Raw genomic sequence first — 17,717 nt, 5'->3', positions numbered from 1 at the left:
CAGCCAAAGCTACAGAGAAACCCTGTCTCGAAAAACCAAAAAAAAAAAAAAAAGACTTAGATAGAGATGGGTAGGGACAATGTGAGGCTAAACAGATAAAGCATGTTAGGCTACATGGGACTTGTTGGTGCCAGACAGATAGTAGCTGTGTGGTAGAGCTTCACTGGAGAGGAAGAAAGCAAAGCAAGAGTTGCCAGGCCCAGGCCAGACAGTGGTGGCGCACAACTTTAATCCTAGCGTTTGGGAGGCAGAGGCAGGCAGATCTCTGAGTTTGAAGCTGTTCTGGTCTACTTAGTAAGGTCCAGAACAGCCAGGGCTACACAGAGAAATCCTGCCTCAAAAATAAATTAATAATTTATTAATTAAATAAATGAATAACATTAACTTATTAAAATAAAATAAAAAAGTTGTCAGGCCCACATGGGCACAGAAATAACACTTGAAATATTCACCAACTGGCATGAGACTGCCCAATTAGAAGGAACATTGGCAATAAAAGGTCAGTATAGCTTCCAAATGTGATGGATCATGCCTACAGTCTCAGCATCTGGGGATTGGGTGGCAGGGGTAGGAGAAGTTCAAGTTCAAGGGCAGCCTGGATTACATAGTGAGTTTAAAGTTAGTTTGAGCTTTATAGTAAGATCCTGTCTCAAATAAAGGCTGGCAGGGTGTGGTAGCACATGCCTTTAATCCCAGCACTTTGTAAGTTCAAAGCCAGCCTGGTCTATGTAGTGAGTTTCAGTCCAGTCATAGCTCCATAGTGAGACCATGTCTAAGAAGAAAAAGAAGGCTGGCGTTCTAGTCCAGTGTTAGAGTGTTTGCCTGGCATAGTCAAGGCCCAGAAAAGAAGAGAGAGGTAGAGATTGGGGGTGGGGGCAGGAACGACACAACGACCCACTTACAGCAAAAAACAAGCTAGCACAGCTGACTAGTGTGTGCTGATGGAAGATGGTATGCCAGTTTGAGCGAGCCGGAACTTCTGGTCCCACCAGGAAACCAGCCTGGCCTGCCTGATGCGTGGTGTAGAGCAGGCTGGGATCAGATGTGCTGCTCTGGCTAGTAAGAGGCTCCGCAAAGAGGTGGTGGGCTGCCACAAAGGGCTTGGTTTTTGGTGAGGTCAAGACTGGCTAGAAAACTCAGCAAGCAGGAATCACTGGGCTTTAAGTATCCATTTGTATATACACATAACCTTATTAATTTTTGAGATTTTTTCTCTGTTATGGGGTTTTTGCCTGTATGTATGTCTGTATGTATACCGTGTGTATGCTGTGCTCAAAGAGTTCAGAACAGGGTGTTGAGTCCCTGTGGGACAGGGTAAGAAGGTTGTGAATAGCCATGTGGGTGCTGGGATCGAACCCTGAAGAGCAGTCAGTGTTGACAGGTGACCATCTCTTCAGCCCGACCTCATTACCTCATTCCTTTTATTACATTATTTGTGTGTATGTGCGCACACATGCGTGGGTGCCATGTGTGGGAAGTCAGAGGACAACTTGCAGGAGCCGATTCTCCTTCCACCACATGGGTTCTGGGGATTGAACTTGGATTGTCAGACTTGGCAGCAAGCATCTTTACTTCCTAAGCAAGCTTGTGGCTCCTCCCTTCCCCCTTAAATTTAAAATGTTTTGTTATTGTGTATGAGCGTGCACAAAATGGGTGTCAGAACATGTGTGCCATTGTGCTCACATGGAGGTCAGTGACAGCTTCGTGTGGTTTGTTCTCTGCTCCCACCCTTTATGTAGCGTTCTTTTTTTTTTTCTTTTTCGAGACAGGGTTTCTCTGTGGTTTTGGACCCTGTCCTGGAACTAGCTCTTGTAGACTAGGCTGGTCTCGAACTCAGAGAGATCCACCTGCCTCTGCCTCCCAAGTGCTGGGATTAAAGGCATGCACCATCACCGCCCGGCTTATGTGGCATTCTTGTTTGATTTCTGCTGCTGTAATAAAGCACCCTGATCAAAAGCAACACAGGCAAGGGAAGGGTTTAATCAGTCCACAGTTCCAAGTTATAGTTCATCATGCATGCACGAAAGGACCAGGGGTGGAGGCCAAACATCTCTGTCTTTCTCAATCGCTTTTCCACCTTATTTATTTATTTATTTATTTATTTATTTATTTATTTATTTATTTATTTATTTTTGAGACGGGGCCTCTGGTAACCGTGGAGCTCACTAACTATTTAGACTGTGTGGCCAGACACCCTAAGGACCTACCTGCCTCTGGCATGTGCTGCTGCCACGTTAGAATGGCTAAGCAGTGCAGGCTGGCTTTGTCTTTTTAAAAATTCCTTAATACCTTTATGTGATTATTTTAGATATGTTTCAGATATTTATTTTAGATATTTTTGAGACAGAGAATCAGTTATACTTATAGGTCAAGCTTGCCTAGAGGTCAGTATGCAATCTAGGCTGCTTCAAACTCCAATTTACGATAATCCTCCTTCCTGAGTCTTCCAAGTTCTGGCTTTGTAGACACTAGCTGCCACACCCAGCTGTGGATTAAAACTGCTGTCTAGAGACTGGCTGGGCGGCTCAGCAGGTGAAGACACTTGCCCTCCAGCCCGAGGACCTGAGCTTGGGACCCGTGAAGTAGAGAGAGCTGACTGCTGGGGTGTGTCCTCTGACCTTCACATGAGCACGGTGGCCCTAGTGCTCCCTTACATAACTAATAATAGATAGAAATCTATTTAGATCTATGTCACTGAAGTACCCTCTGAAGATGATAACCAGGCCAATTTGTCACCAAGAGCAACCTGTAAGAAGGCCTATTTTCCTCTTGTTCTCTGTCCCCACCCTTGCTTCCTTTTGTTGTTGGTTTAAGTTTTGTTGTTGTTTTTTTTGAGGCATGTTTCATGGAGCTCAGGCTGGACTTGAACTTGCTATAGCCCAGGTTGATCTTGAACTCACTGTGTAGTTAATGTTGGCTTCAACACCTGGTCCTTCAGCTTCCACCTCCCAAGTGTGACAGATGGAGCCATGTGCCACCATTTCTGGCTTCCCTCATTCTTTCCAATACGCTCTGTGGATCAGACTTTGTCGGTGTGACTGGTGAACAGGAGTCTTAGGATAGTTTGTTTGTACTGTCCTAAGGTGGTGGGGTGGACATTTCTCAAATGTTTAAAAGACAGGAGAGCGGTGAGACTTACTGGCAGAACGGGTTTGGTAGGGCTGGCTATAACATAAATGGTTAGGTAGAGAGTTGGGTAAAGCTATAGTTTGTTTTGGATAAAGACTTTTAGAGAAAGCCTCCTCTTGCTGAGACCCCTATTACCAAGCCCAAGGACTTCATAAATCTGATTTTCAAATCTGAGCTTCCTTCTCAGGGCTAACATCTGTGGGGGGTGGGCAGGACCTACCCTCAGCTGGCTTTAATTGGCTCTTTGCTTATCTGCTTGATATCCTAGGCTTCTAGATAAGGTTTCTTTGAACAAAGAGTTCCTGGGCTGAGCAGAAATTGAAAAGCACTGCCCCAAATCATGTTCCCTTTCCCTAGGGATAGATCCCTTTCAGCTTCAGGGCCCATCAGTGTCTGCCAGGCCCAGGACAGGTCTGACACTGTAGTGTAGGAAGGCGACGTGCGTGTCCCTCGAGGCAGTTCTGGCAGCAGCGGTTTTGAGATGCCTAGGGAGAAGCAGACAGGTGTTCTGGATGCAGTCCTGTGCTCGCACTGCAGAAGGATCCCAGAGAAATCGCATGTTTTCCCTCTGTGCTTCTGCCAAACTGTTTCGTTGTGGAACCTCTTCCTTCTACATGTCAGAGCCTTTCTCGTTCCCCAAGACGTACCGCCTTTCCCACAGCACTGCTTCTCCAAAGCTGTGAGCTCCCCTAGTTGCCATTTTTGCTCCTTGCCTGTGAGTTGCTGCAGAATAGGTGCAAGGGTCAGCTCCCTGGGAACAAATCAATGAGCAAATAATCCAGGCAAGGGTGTGGGAAAGTCAACAGTTCCTATGAGCCACTCGTCCCCACAGCCTCCCTGCTTTTTTAGAGACAGGGCCTCTCTATGTAGCTTTAGATGGCCTGGAAGTCACTATATAGACCAGGCTGGCCTCCAGCTCAGATATCCTTGTGTCTTCCTCCTGAGTGCTGGGTTTAAAGGCATGCTCATGCCCAGGTCATTCTTTGCATTTGTAATGAGTGGTGTTTCCACACCAATTCTTGCCTCCCCAAGTTGGCTCCGATTTCCGGACAGGATAGTCAGCCATGACTGCGTCTGACTCACTCCTGTCCCACCTAGAACCTCCCTAAGGTGAATTAGAAGCTGGTAGCATGGAGGCTTCCTTGTTTGGAGGGCTTAGGAAAGCTTCCTGGAAGTGGCATTTGAGACAGACCCAGAAGGACATGTAGTTAATGACTTTAGCAGGTGGGAGTGACATTTAGCAGGATGGTAACATAGGTTGTGCTGGGTGTGGGGACCTGGCTGGGGTAACAGCTTCCTCAGCCATTGGGGTACAAAAGGCCTGATCTGGAGTGTTCAGCGGTACACTGGGCAGGAGCACAGAGTTGGGGGGAAAGCCCTCAAAACTTGGATGTGTGGGATGGGACTCTGATATGGAGGAGGCCCAGGGAAGCCAGAATATAACACAGAGCTTGAGTCAAATGGGACCCAACCGAGAGGTCTCTGGGTAAACAGACATGACGTCCAGTAGTGTGGATGGGAGGCCAGAAACCCCTAATGCCATGCAGGTCTGAGGAGGGATGGTACGGGGGGTGTGGGCCCAGGCAGGAGCCACAGGGAAGGGTCTCTTACTAGAGGGTAGCATGTGGCTCAGAGGAGAATAGAGGGAGCAAGTTCAGTGTGCTACCCAGTTGCACACTCCTGGAGGGCAGGGGTGACAGGACAAAGGCAGGGAGTGGGTTGCATTTCCAGTACAAAGCAGCATGGCAATCAGCCAGCTGTTTAGGGCAGATTTTTATACTGAGATAGCCAGAAGCCAAGAAACCCTTGGGTGGTTTTGGTCTGGGAGGCTGTGGGCAGGGACGGTTGTAGGAGTCAGTGATCCTGGCCTTAGGTGAGTAGGCTCTAGGGTAGATAAAGAGTCTGCTGCAGGAAATACACTTTCTTGTTTATAGACAAGGCCATGCTATGTACCTCAGCCTGTCCTGGAACATGTAACCCTCTGCCTCTGCTGGGATTAAAGGCATGGGCCAGTCACGACTCTTGTTTGATTTTAAAATGGAAAGTGACACTTGGTTTTTAAATTATTAAGAGCAATCTATGTTCTTGGAAATTCAAGGTGTAATGGAAGGTGGGAATGCCAGTCTTCTGACCTAGCCCCTCCTCTTTCTCTCTGGAAGTTGCAAGGTAGATTTTGTGGGAAGAAGTGATGGGACTGGGGAATAGAAAGGACACAAGGAGAATGGTGTAGGTAGAATCCAAGGCTTCTAGTCAGGGAGTCTGTGTTGCTGAGGCACCTACAAGGAGACAGGCTTCAAGATGGCTTACTGACTGGGGTTTGGGGTAGGTGGTGAGGACAGCTTTTTCAGCCTGATTTTGAGAAGATGTTTGTGTGAGAGCTGGGAACCAGAGATGTTCCTCAGGGCAGGAGGGAGGGTGGAGAGCCTCCCTCCCCTCCTTCCGAGTGAGAGCAGCATGAGCAGCGGGCAGTACCAAAACCAGAGAGATGTCTGCTTTGCTCCCTTCTCTGTGGCCGCTTGCGCTGGTTGCTATGAGCCTTTGTCCCTGACCACTTCTTCCTCTCTACCCACAGACTCCCCATCTGGTAAATCTGAACGAGGACCCCTTGATGTCTGAGTGTCTGCTCTACCACATCAAAGATGGCGTCACCAGGTAAATGCACTTAGTAGTCTCCAGGATGGCCTCCCCTCCAGGGTGTGACTGCAGGACTGACATATTGATCTCTGTGATTCTCTTTCTGGTGGCCTGGAGGTACTCCAGATCTTGAACAGCTGCCTCCCTGGGGGCTCTTTTAGTTTCCTTTTCTTTTCAAAGGTTTTATTTTTATTTATATGTGTGTGTCTGTTAGTGAATGCCACATGTGCGCAGGTGTACCCACGAGACCTACAGAGGGCATTGGCTCCCTGGAGCTGGTGTTGTGGGTGGCTGTGAGCTGACTGACATGGGTGCTGGGAACCAAACTTAGGGCCTCTGTAGGAGAAGTACATGCTCTTTCTTACCCACTGAGCCATCTCTCCACTCCCACCTCCTCTCTGAGGCAGGGTCTTGCTTTGTGGCCCTGGCGAACCTCAAATTCAAAATCCTCACGTCTCAGCCCCCAGATACTGAGATCACAGGTGTGCACGCCCACCTGCTTCCCATCCTGACAAACCACTGCGGGCCCTGATCAGCAACCAGTCTTCAGTTTGGTACCATGATGGGGATGGCTCCTGGGGGAAGAGCACTTACTCCGGCAGAACTGATGAGAAGCAGACTCCTGCTGCTTCCATAGCCCCAACACCATTCCTTGGCAGTCCTGTTGAGACCTTGGGGGAAGGGAAAAGGGGAGCCAATGCCCACATTGTCGGCTCCATACTTGGGCCAGGTGGTTGGAGAGCTGCTGCTAACCAAACCCCAGGGCTCAGAATCTCCTCTATAGTTAAAGGCATAAGGATGCCCATTCACATCAGGCTGGCATTTCCCCTTTGCTGCATAGTGTGCCGATGTAGGACATGGTCTTAAGGATCAGGGATGCATGGGCTCAAATCCAGCGTCACGATTGCTTAGCTGCATGATCTTGGCACGTTCCCCTCCCTGAACCCTTGCCTGCGGAATGAGAATAGCACTGACTCGCTGAGTTGGATGAGCTGGTGGTACACGGGGGGCACTTGGCAAATGCTGAACAAGCTTAGAAAATGTTGGCCGTTGCACCCCCAGGGTTGGCCAGGTCGATGTGGACATCAAGTTGACTGGACAGTTCATCCGGGAGCAACACTGTCTGTTCCGAAGCATCCCCCAGCCTGATGGAGAAGGTAATGGCTGGGAGGTGAGAGTGGAGTAGCTAACGTAGAAGGGGGGGTCTTGTGTTCCACAGATAGAGTCCTGAGCCCAGTACTGGGAAGGGAGCCATACAAAGGAGGGGTGCAGCGTGCAGTTGGAGGGCTGGCTCTGTTTGACTGGGGAGCAGCTGGAGTCCTGAGACACAAGTAACACATTGCTGTGCACCCCAGAGGGCTGGGGAATGAGGACATAGATGGACTGCTCTCCTTGATTCTCCCCCTCCCCAGAGAGCAATGTGTTTGAAGCCTATATTTGTTTCCATGGGAAATCTGAATTTGTCTCTGTGGGAAATGGGTGGATGCAGCTATGTTGACAACTTATTCTGAGAACTAAAGGACCTAGGTGTCTGTGGTTCCAAAGCTTTTGGGAATGTTAGCCCCTAATATAACTGTGAAGTTTTTAAGCTTTAACCCTACATTCGGGGAAGCAGGGGCACTACTGTGAGTTTGAGGCTAGCCACATCTACATCACAAGTTCCAGGACAGTCAGGGCTACAAAGAGAGACCCTGTCTGAAAAAACAAAAACAAAAAAGAATCCCAGGTTCTGAGGGTGATAGCTTGTTTGGCATAACAACACAACATTGTGCAGTGTGGAGTGTTTGTTTTACGCTGTTGGGGATTGAACCTGGGCTTCAGTTATGTGCCTGCTGGGCCCTGTGCACTCCCAGTGAGTCCTTCGCTCCAGTGCATTTTCTCTTTGCTTTGGGTTCTCTCTTTGTAGGTCAGATTGACCTCAAACTCTTAATCCTATTCCCTCAGCCTCCTAAAGACAGGCTCCATACCTGGCTTCCCGCACTCACGTGTGAGTATGTATGTGGGAGTGTGCATGTGTGTGCGTGTGGTGTGTTCACATTGAGGCCAGAAATCGACATCAGTTGTCCTCCTTAATCATTTTCCATCTTTTTTTTTTTTTTTTTTGAGACAGGGTTTCTCAGTGAACCTAAAAGCTCGCTGGGTGGCCAGTGGGCCCCAAAGAGCCACCTTCTGCACTTTCCCCAGCTCTCTTGCTCCATCACCACAGCCAGCTCTTACATAGGTACTGGGGATGCAAGCTCAGGTCCACATGCTTGTGCAGGAGGCACTGAGAACAAGCCAGACCTGTGCACTTGCCTGGAGTCACAGCTACATGAGAGACAGAGGCAAGAGACTTACTGGAGCCCTGGAGTTTGGTGCCAGCCTAGGCAGTGTGTAGAAACTGTGTTTAAAAAGAAAGGAGGAGGAGGGGGAAGAAAAAAAAACCTATCACGTGGCTTACAGCTCAGGTTTAAGACACTCGGTTTCAGTTTGGTTCAGGGTCAGAAGATTGACGCAGTTACACTAGTCTAGTTCAGGTCCCCAGTGGTGAACAAGTGCTTCCTGCGTTTAGGGCTGAAAGCTGCTGAATCAGTTCAGATCAGCGAGTTACTGCCAAGTTCCTGTTCTGTGGTTATCTCAGGCCATAGGCTTGGGAAGGGAGAAATTAAAGTATGTGAGGCCTTGTGAGGTGAGCCCATATTCCAGGAGTGCATAGCGTGTCGGAGGAGGTGACAGGCATAGCATGTTCAAGACTGTTAGATAAATCCAGTGGAAACTGGCCAGTGTTTCTGTGCCCCCGAGGTAGACTGTGAAGGTTTGGTTTATCAGAGCTGTTGTTCTCATGAGACAGACAGAGAAGATGCAGGCACCAGGGACCGGCAGTCACGGTTATTTGCGGACTGTCAGTTTTCCTCCTTGAGTTGTCTGCATGTGACACGGCAGAGGCTCTCCCATGAGGCCGTTTGCCCTAGAGAACAGCAGAATTGGATCCCAGCACAGAGTTATGGTTTCAGGGGCTGTGCCCTTAGCTGCTGGATTCCCATGGGTTCAGGAACTGGGAGAGAGGCCGGGAATGTAGGTGCGGTGGTAGAGTGCTGTGTAGTGCGTGAGTTTCAGTGCTGCACACCATGCCTGAGATCCCAGCACCCAGGGGTGGGAGGTGGGCGTGTGCGGAGAGCAGAAAACCAGGAGTCCGGGGCCATCCTCCCTGTCTCAGGAAAGAGGAGCAGAGTCTGCCCTGACTGAGAAGTCACCTCCCATGGTCCCATTGTCTTTCCGTAACACCACACCTGTTCCCATTCTTTGGAGAAATCTTTAGATTATCTGCTTTTAAAAAATGTTAGGGGCTGGAGAGATGCCTCAGTGGTTAAGAGCACTGGCTGCTCTTCCAGAGGACTGGGTTCCATTCCCAGCACCCACATGGCAGCTCACAACTGTCTGTGACTCCAGTTCCAAGGAACCTGACACCCATGGAAAACACCAATGCACATAAAATAAAAATAAATAAATTAAGAAAAAATTGTTAGAACTGGGCAATGGTGGTGTACACCTTTAATCTCAGCATTTGAGAGGTAGAGGCAGGGGGATCTCTGTGAGTTCAAGGCCAGCCTGGTCTACAGAGTGAGTTCCAGGCCAGCTAGGGCTACATAAACTCTCGAGCGACCCCACCTCCAAAAAAAGTTTTGGATTATCCTGTTTAAATATTATATTGTGTGTGTGCGTGCGTGTGCGTGTATGTGTGTGTGTGTGTTTGTGTTTGTGTGCGTGCACACGCGCTTATGTGTCAGGCGCGGCAGCAGATGCCTGCCCGTGATGAGTCATCTCACTGGCCTGAGGTTCCCCTATTGACCATATCTGCCTTACCAGCCAGAATAAGGTCTGTGAGAGCAGCAATTTGGACTTCTATCTTTTTTACCTGACATGTAGTAGGAACATAATGTTTGGGAAATGAATGTTTATGTATTGGGGCACAGTGGGAAGTAAAAGTAAGATAGGCTGCCCCCAACCCCGTGTCTGCTGCTCTCAGACAGGCAGTGATGCCCTTTGGTGTGTCTTTCCCAGTCTCCCTCTGCCCATTGACATCTAAGTGACCCACCATGCATCAGCTGGGAATTTCCACCCTCACGGAAATTCTGTCCTTAAGCTGGACTTTGTGCTGGCTCAATCCTCCCTCTGCATCAGTAGTAGACCAGCAGTCTGTTTCTCTGTGTGATGTTATAGTTGATCCCTGTTTTCATGTTTTTTGATTACTTTTAGTGTAACTAATAAAATAAACCACTTTGGACTGAGAGCCAGGCTTGGTGGCATATACCTTTAATCTCTTGGAATTAAACTCATTTTTGGAGGCCAGCCTGGTCTACAGAGCAAGTTCCAGGATTGCCAGGGCTGTTACACAGAGAAACCCTGTCTCGAAAAACCAAATAAATAAAAGTCATGTTTGCATATTATGATTATTATATTTTCATCTACTCTGAACAAAGACTTCATTGTTCCAATCTATAGAATCCCTAAAGTTAGGTAATTTGCTGACTGTCTCTGGCTCAGCAGTCAGATACTGATACTGGGTCTTTGGAACTTGTGGGTTCTCCAGTGAAAATAGAGTACCCTTTTTTTGGTTTGTTGAGACAGGGTCTCTCTGTGTAGCCCTGGCTATTCTAGAACTCTCTCTGTAGACCAGATTGGCCTCAAACCCCGAATCCACCTGCCTCTGCCTCCTGAGTACAGGAACTAAAGGCGTGTACCCCTACCGCCTGGCTTGTTTTTGAAGCAGGGTCGTACTATGCAGCCCAGGCTGAGCGCAGACTCACTGTGAAGTGCAGGCTAGCTAACCTCACACTTTGACCCTCGGCCTCCTAATAATGGGGATTCAGATGTGTGGCATCATGTCTGGCTAGAGTTAACTTTATTTTAGCCTATAATGCCTGTGACTTGAGAGGATTAATTCGATGGCAGCCATTTGTAAGACGCATCAGGCAGCGTGCCTACTGGAGGCTTCCAGGCCTGGCTAGGATAATGTTAACGAGGCAAGCAGGCATGGACACATGGAAGGCAGAGTGATGGGGCCTCTGTCCAGTCGACTGTGGGTAAAGAATCTTCTGAGAGGGGCTGGAGAGATGGCTCAGAGGTTAAGAGCATTGCCTGCTCTTCCAAAGGTCCTGAGTTCAATTCCCAGCAACCACATGGTGGCTCACAACCATCAGTAATGGGGTCTGCTGCCCTCTTCTGGCCTTCAGGCATACACACAAGACAGAATATTGTATACATAATACATAAATAAATATTTTTAAAAAAAAGAATCTTCTGAGAATGATAATTTCTAAGCTGTGGTTAGGAAGCATGGTGGTGGGTCAGTCGGAGCCACTGCAGAGGCTTCTGGGAGTTGTAGTAGGGTCTCTAACCCTCCTTCTGCTCTTCTTTTCCTGTGCTGCCTGCCACCAGAGGGGCTATGGCACCCCTGCAGGTACTGGGGGCGGAACTGGTGGTGCATGCGTGCTTTGGGGGCGAGACGAGGTGGGAATCTGACTAGAGTGCAGCTTTCTGTGATGCTAATCTTTTCCTTTCCTTTCCTCCTCCTCGCAGTGATGGTCACGTTAGAGCCTTGCGAAGGAGCTGAGACATATGTCAATGGGAAGCTTGTGACGGAGCCACTGGTGCTGAAGTCAGGTAGAAGACGCGTCGCAAGAGGCTGGGGACATAGCTCAGAGGTAGAGCGCTTGCCTAGCATGCGCAAGGCCCTGGGTTCAGTTCCCGGTACCATACACACACACAAAAGAGATGTGTTGCAGAGTACAGGTCTGGGACATGGCCTTTGTAGAAGGTGCTAGGGCAAGGCTTTCTGGGATAGTTGGGGAAGTCCATGGACCTAGGAAGGAGCCTTCAGCACAGACTAATGGGGGGAAATATCTTGGTCCTCTTGCTTCGCTGGGGACAGGGGAAGAGGGTACCTTCTCCTCCAGCAGCTCACCTAGGTACACAGGTGCTTCCGAAGGTGTGTTGACTCCGACTGCTCCTGGCTTTAGTGATAGTGACTGAGGGTGTCAGGTCTCCTGGAATCAAGGGCAAGATCTCTGTGCTTGGACCAGGGGATGGTTTGCTGCGGTGGGTGAGCAAGTCTACTTCCCCTCTGCTCATTTCCAGGAAACAGGATTGTAATGGGCAAGAACCACGTATTCCGCTTCAATCACCCGGAGCAAGCCCGGCTCGAGCGAGAACGAGGGGTTCCCCCACCTGCAGGACCTCCCTCTGAGCCTGTGGATTGGAACTTTGCTCAGAAGGAGCTGCTGGAGCAACAAGGCATAGATATCAAGCTGGAGATGGAGAAGAGGTGTGAGGGAATCTCCCACGAGTCTCTCTAAGCCATGGGACCCCAGCATCCTGCTGTTGGTGATACCCACCAATGTAGCTCCAGAGACCCTCATAGCTTCTTCCCTTTGTCTGACCCCAGGCTGCAGGACCTGGAGAATCAATACCGGAAAGAAAAGGAAGAGGCTGATCTTCTGCTGGAGCAGCAGCGGCTGGTGAGGGGCAAGTTGGGGTACAACAGGGTAGCCTGGAAAAGGGCTAGTGGGGGCACAGCAGGGTGGACAGAGCCTAGAGTGGGCAGGTGAGGCACAGCAGGGTAGGCAGAGCCTGGAGTGGGCAGGTGGGGCACAGCAGGGTAGACAGAGCCTGGAGTGGGCAGGTGGGGGCACAGCAGGGTAGGTGGAGCCTGGAGTGGGCAGGTGGGGGCACAGCAGGGTAGATGGGGGCACAGCAGGGTAGGCAGCCTGGAGTGGGCAGGTGGGGCACAGCAGGGTAGGCAGAGCCTGGAGTGGTCAGGTGGGGGCACAGCAGGGTAGGCAGAGCCTGGAGTGGGCAGGTGGGGCCACAGCAGGGTGGACAGAGCCTAGAGTGGGCAGGTGGGGGCACAGCAGGGTAGATGGGGCACAACAGGGTAGGCAGAGCCTGGAGTGGGCAGGTGGGGCACAGCAGGGTGGGCAGAGCCTGGAGTGGTCAGGTGGGGGCACAGCAGGGTGGTCAGAGCCTGGAGTGGGCAGGTGGGGCCACAGCAGGGTGGACAGAGCCTGGAGTGGGCAGGTGGGGCACAACAGGGTAGGCAGAGCCTGGAGTGGGCAGGTGGGGGGCACAAAGGTGGTCAGAGCCTGGAGTGGGCAGGTGGGGGCACAGCAGGGTGCACAGAGCCTGGAGAGGGAAGGTGGGCAGATGAAAAACCTCCTAGCTTTGCTCTTGGTAAGTAGGTGGCATCTAGGAGGAAAAGTTAGGAGAGAAATGTGAACTAGAAGAAAACATTGCCATGTACAGGGAAGTAACATTCAGTTGATGAGGCTCCCTAGACTCCCGTGACCCTGGGCCCCTTCAGATCACTTCCAAGTACCATTATTCATGTAAGATTGTTGCTTAAATGGACTTTTAAGTCTCTAACCTCATCCTGAGAGTAATACATAGTCATTTTCTGCGTAATGACAGTACTGTCAATGACAGACCACGTATACAGGGGTGGTCCCATGAGATCATATCAACAAATAATGTGTAGCTGCCTTGATGTGTGTCAGTGCGGTCTGTGGTGCTCACACAACGATAAAATCTTTAAGAACTTTAGGACAGCCGGGCGGTGGTGGCGCACGCCTTTAATCCCAGCACTTGGGAGGCAGAGGCAGGCGGATCTCTATGAGTTTGAGACCAGCCTGGTCTACAAGAGCTAGTTCCAGGACAGGCTCCAAAGCCACAGAGAAACCCTGTCTCGAAAAACCAAAAAAAAAAAAAGAACTTTAGGACACAGTTCTCAGAACACATCTCTGTATTAAGTGGCACAACCATATATGCACAAAACCCCGGTCTCAATTAACTGCTGCCCTTACTTGGGCTTGCCAGCTGCTGTCGTACGTGGTTAACCCATCAGACATAGCTTTGCTGTCCAGATCTGTCCCTGAAAGACACACAGTTCCTAAGACGCAGAAAGGTCTTGAGTCCAGGTATACTAATGAGGTGTCTTCGTGTCTTTGGGACAAGGGTGGTCTCTGAGGTGTCCTTAGCTCTCTTCCTCTCTTCTCTCTGGCCCACCCCAGTATGCAGACTCCGACAGTGGGGAAGATTCTGACAAGCGCTCTTGTGAGGAGAGCTGGCGGCTGATTTCCTCCTTGCGGGAGCAGCTGCCCCCTACCACAGTCCAGACCATTGTCAAGCGCTGTGGCCTGCCCAGCAGTGGCAAGCGCAGGGCCCCTCGCAGAGTTTATCAGATCCCTCAGCGGCGGCGCCTGCAGGGCAAAGACCCCCGATGGGCCACCATGGCTGACCTGAAGATGCAAGCTGTCAAGGAGATATGCTACGAGGTGGCCCTGGCCGACTTCCGTCATGGACGAGCAGAAATTGAGGCCCTGGCTGCCCTCAAGATGAGGGAGCTGTGTCGTACCTACGGCAAGCCTGAGGGCCCTGGTGATGCCTGGAGAGCTGTGGCCAGGGATGTGTGGGATACTGTGGGTGAAGAAGAAGGAGGTGGCGGTGGTGGAGGTGCCGGTGAGGAAGGAGCCCGTGGGGCAGAGGTGGAAGACCTCCGGGCTCACATCGACAAGCTGACAGGAATTCTGCAGGAAGTGAAGCTACAGAACAGCAGCAAGGACCGTGAGCTGCAGGCCCTGCGGGACCGGATGCTGCGCATGGAGAGGGTCATCCCCCTGACTCAGGTAGAAAAACCTGTTGGCCACTTCTTCCTTCCCCTCCTTCAGCTCTTGCTGGCCTTTTAGGATCCTGCAGCTTCCCTCTCACATCCCAGCCTTCCTGTGTCTTTTGAGAAGACTTACTGAAGACTGGTAATAGGTTTTTCTTTTTGATAGAGTTTATGAATCACATGCTTCCCAATCTCCAGAACGATGATAGTAAAAATAGATTCTCCATGGGCTGGAGAGATAACTCAGCCAGTAGAGCTGCTCCTCCAGAGGACCAGAGTTCACTTCCCAGCAAGACATGGCAGCTCCTAGTTATTTGGAATACCATTCTTCTCTTCTGGTCTGCAGTCACTATATACACACTATACATTATACACACAATGCATAAATAAATGAAATAGATTACGCAGCCTTCAGTTGGTAAATGCTTGCCACTTACACATGAGGATCTGAGTTCGGTCCCCAGAACCCGTATAAAGAAGTCCTGGTGCTGTAGTCAAGGAGCGGAGATAGATCCTGCTGGCCTTCTGCCTGGTCTACTCCGTGAGTTCTAAAAACAAGGTAGACACCTGAGGAGGGTATCCAGTTATCCCCCAGCCCACACACAGTGCACCCGCGCATGAGCACAATACTCATACACCTGCACAAATGCACACACACAGTACGGATTCTGGACTGTGTAGGCTTGACGTGTGCCTACAATCCCAGCACTTGGGAGGCAGACTCAAGAGGATCAGTAGTTCAAGACCAGCCTGAGCCACAACTCAAAAAACAAAAGTACCGATTGTGATATCCGCCACCCTGCATTCCTAATCTGTGTCTTTGATGATCTGTAGCTAATAAGCTCCCAAGGTGTTTCTGAATTACAGCGTGTTTGAGAACCTCTAATGGAGAGCACACAGTGTTACTGGAAGCCTGTTCTTATGCGTGCATGTAACTGGCCTCCCCTGATCGCTCTGGTAAAGACTGGTCATCTTTTCCTCCTTTGCATGTATCCATCCAACCTACACACATTTGAGTGTCACTGTAGTGTGACAGAGGTGGTAGCGTGCTGGTCACTGAGGTTAGGTTACAAGCTTTCTCTGCTCTTTCCAGCCCCCTTCTAAGGGACACCACAGACGGTTGAAGTTACGGCTTGAGGTTACCAAAGATGTCCTCTCCGTGTGGCTTCTAGCCCTGTCCCCTCACCTGCTCCACTGCAGCCCCTCCAGCTTGTTGGGCATGCTCATATCTCAAGGCCTTTGCACCAGCCGGTCTGTTTTCCTCGCTGGTTTTCTCTCAGCAGCCATACTGCTTGCTTCTCACTTCCTGTAGGCCTTGACTGAAGTATCGACTTCTCGGTGAATTCGGTGTGGCTGCCCTTCACTGGCTTCCTGTTCTCCTCTGTCCCGTTCTCCCTGCCGAAGTGGAGCTCATCCAGTCCTTACAGCAGTCTGTAGCAAGTGCTGTTACCGCTGGCGTCTTTCTACAGACAGACCACACAGCTGAGAGGTGGCAGAGGGGTTGAGCTCCAGCCATTGTCCTGGCTTCATTCACCTCAAGCAGTGCTCTAGACCCCGTCCGGGCCCTCTAGGTTCTCCTGGGCACATCTTGACTCCACATGCCCTGCGGTCTCCGCTCTCATCACATGTCTTCTCTTATTCCCTTTCCCAGGATCTGGAGGATGATAACGAAGAACCCAGTATGGTCACCTGGGCACCACCAGAAGGGTCAGAGGCAGGAGAGGAGGCAGTACCCAATGACCGCTCGCCAGCTGTCCGGCCCACCTCCCCACCCCTGTCCAGCTGGGAGCGGGTGTCGAGGCTGATGGAAGAGGATCCTGCCTTCCGTCGTGGTCGCCTTCGCTGGCTCAAGCAGGAGCAGCTGCGGCTGCAGGGACTGCAGGGCTCTGGGGGCCGGGGTGGGGGACTGCGCAGGCCTCCAGCCCGCTTTGTGCCCCCCCACGACTGCAAGCTGCGCTTCCCCTTCAAAAGCAACCCTCAGCACAGGGAGTCCTGGCCAGGAGTGGGGAGTGGAGAGGTCCCAGCTCCCCAACCCCCTGAAGAGGTCACTGCCCCCCCAGCTCCCCCTGCCCGCAGACCTCCAAGTCCCCGAAGGTCCCACCGTCCTCGCAGGAATTCCCTAGATGGAGGGAGCCGATCTCGGGGAGGGGGTTCTGCACAGCCAGAGCCCCAGCACTTTCAGCCCAAAAAGCACAACTATTACCCCCAGCAGCCCCAACCTTACCCAGCCCAGCGGCCAGGGCCCCGCTACCCACCATACACTACCCCTCCACGGATGAGACGGCAGCGCTCAGCCCCTGACCTCAAAGAGAGTGGAGCAGCTGTATGAGTCCCTCGTGCTGGGCTGACAGGGCCTGCCTAGTGGGCCCTCACTAGGAAGAAGGTGCCCGAGATGCTGCTTCCCTAAGAAGCCCTGGGGCAAAGACCAGAAAGCAGAGAGAAGAAAGAGAAGGTCCGAGTAGGTGATAGAGGATGCCGAGTGACCGAGCTGGAGGCTGAGGGAAGGAAGAGGGTGTGGTGTTGGCCAGGAGCAAACCAAAGTAAAGGAAGAGCCATAGGAAGTCGCCTTGGGGCCACCCGTTGCAAGGGGTGGGGGGGAGGTAAAAACGCTGCTATGGGCGGGTGGGTGGGCTGGGGTCTGCATAGCCAGTGTTTGACTTTCTTTCTGAGTGGGTGCAAAGGGGAGAGAACCAAGAGTGTGGTGGGTTCTCCTCCCCGGCTCTTGTCTATCCGTCCGTCTGTCTGTCCTTGGTGGGTTTCTGTTTCCAGGGAGATGTGGTGGAATCCTAAGTCATTCCCTTCCCCTTCCAGGCCTCCTGCTATATTTAGGGGACCTGTCTGGTTTGGCTGGAGTCCCACGAGAATGCGGGACCTCTTAATAAAGGCTAGCAAACAGGGAGCTTGTGACTGGCGGGGTTTAGTAGAGGTACAGGTTGGATGAGTAAAATGCATCGTTTCCTGTGTTGTCTCATGATTTCCACATGTGTGTTTCCGTGCCGTCACCACCCTGAGCGGGCACAGGCTGCCATCCTGGTCCCTCTCTTCAGGGTACATAGTCTGTTCTTCATTTTTGTTTACTCTGGGCCTCGGCCCGGCCGGATAGTTTCAGTGTCCATGACAAAGGAGGAGGGATGTGAGGGGAGAAGGGGGTCTCTCAGCCTGTCAGTGCCAACGCCCCCGAGGATTTGGGGTTCTCGCCTCATTTGTCTGAAAGGTCTCCCAAGTTTCCCTTTTCTCTGGGTGGTGAGTGTTGATCAGACTCCTCGCCTCTTGTGTGTTCATTTTGCTTGTGTTACCTGTGTTCAGCAGG

At 51.1% G+C, this 17,717-nt stretch overlaps 1 protein-coding gene across 1 annotated transcript in view; it reads left to right on the top strand.

Moving 5' to 3' along the window:
- Kif1c (kinesin family member 1C) overlaps window positions 1-17,021 on the top strand; it is a 26,900-nt gene extending 9,879 nt beyond the window's left edge. The window contains exons 17-23 of the mRNA XM_005349652.2: window positions 5,702-5,781; window positions 6,826-6,920; window positions 11,323-11,406; window positions 11,881-12,067; window positions 12,188-12,260; window positions 13,809-14,423; window positions 16,059-17,021. Of these exons, the coding sequence (XP_005349709.1) occupies window positions 5,702-5,781; window positions 6,826-6,920; window positions 11,323-11,406; window positions 11,881-12,067; window positions 12,188-12,260; window positions 13,809-14,423; window positions 16,059-16,736 (1,812 nt within the window). The 3' untranslated portion in view covers window positions 16,737-17,021. The remainder of the gene's footprint in view (window positions 1-5,701; window positions 5,782-6,825; window positions 6,921-11,322; window positions 11,407-11,880; window positions 12,068-12,187; window positions 12,261-13,808; window positions 14,424-16,058) is intronic.
- The last annotated feature ends 696 nt before the right edge of the window (window positions 17,022-17,717 follow it).

This window comes from Microtus ochrogaster, chromosome 7, assembly GCF_000317375.1.
Source record: "Microtus ochrogaster isolate Prairie Vole_2 chromosome 7, MicOch1.0, whole genome shotgun sequence".
Classification (NCBI taxonomy): Eukaryota; Metazoa; Chordata; class Mammalia; order Rodentia; family Cricetidae; genus Microtus; species Microtus ochrogaster.
The sequence above is the reverse complement of the archived record's forward strand: the minus strand, read 5'-3'. Positions and strand labels throughout refer to the sequence as shown.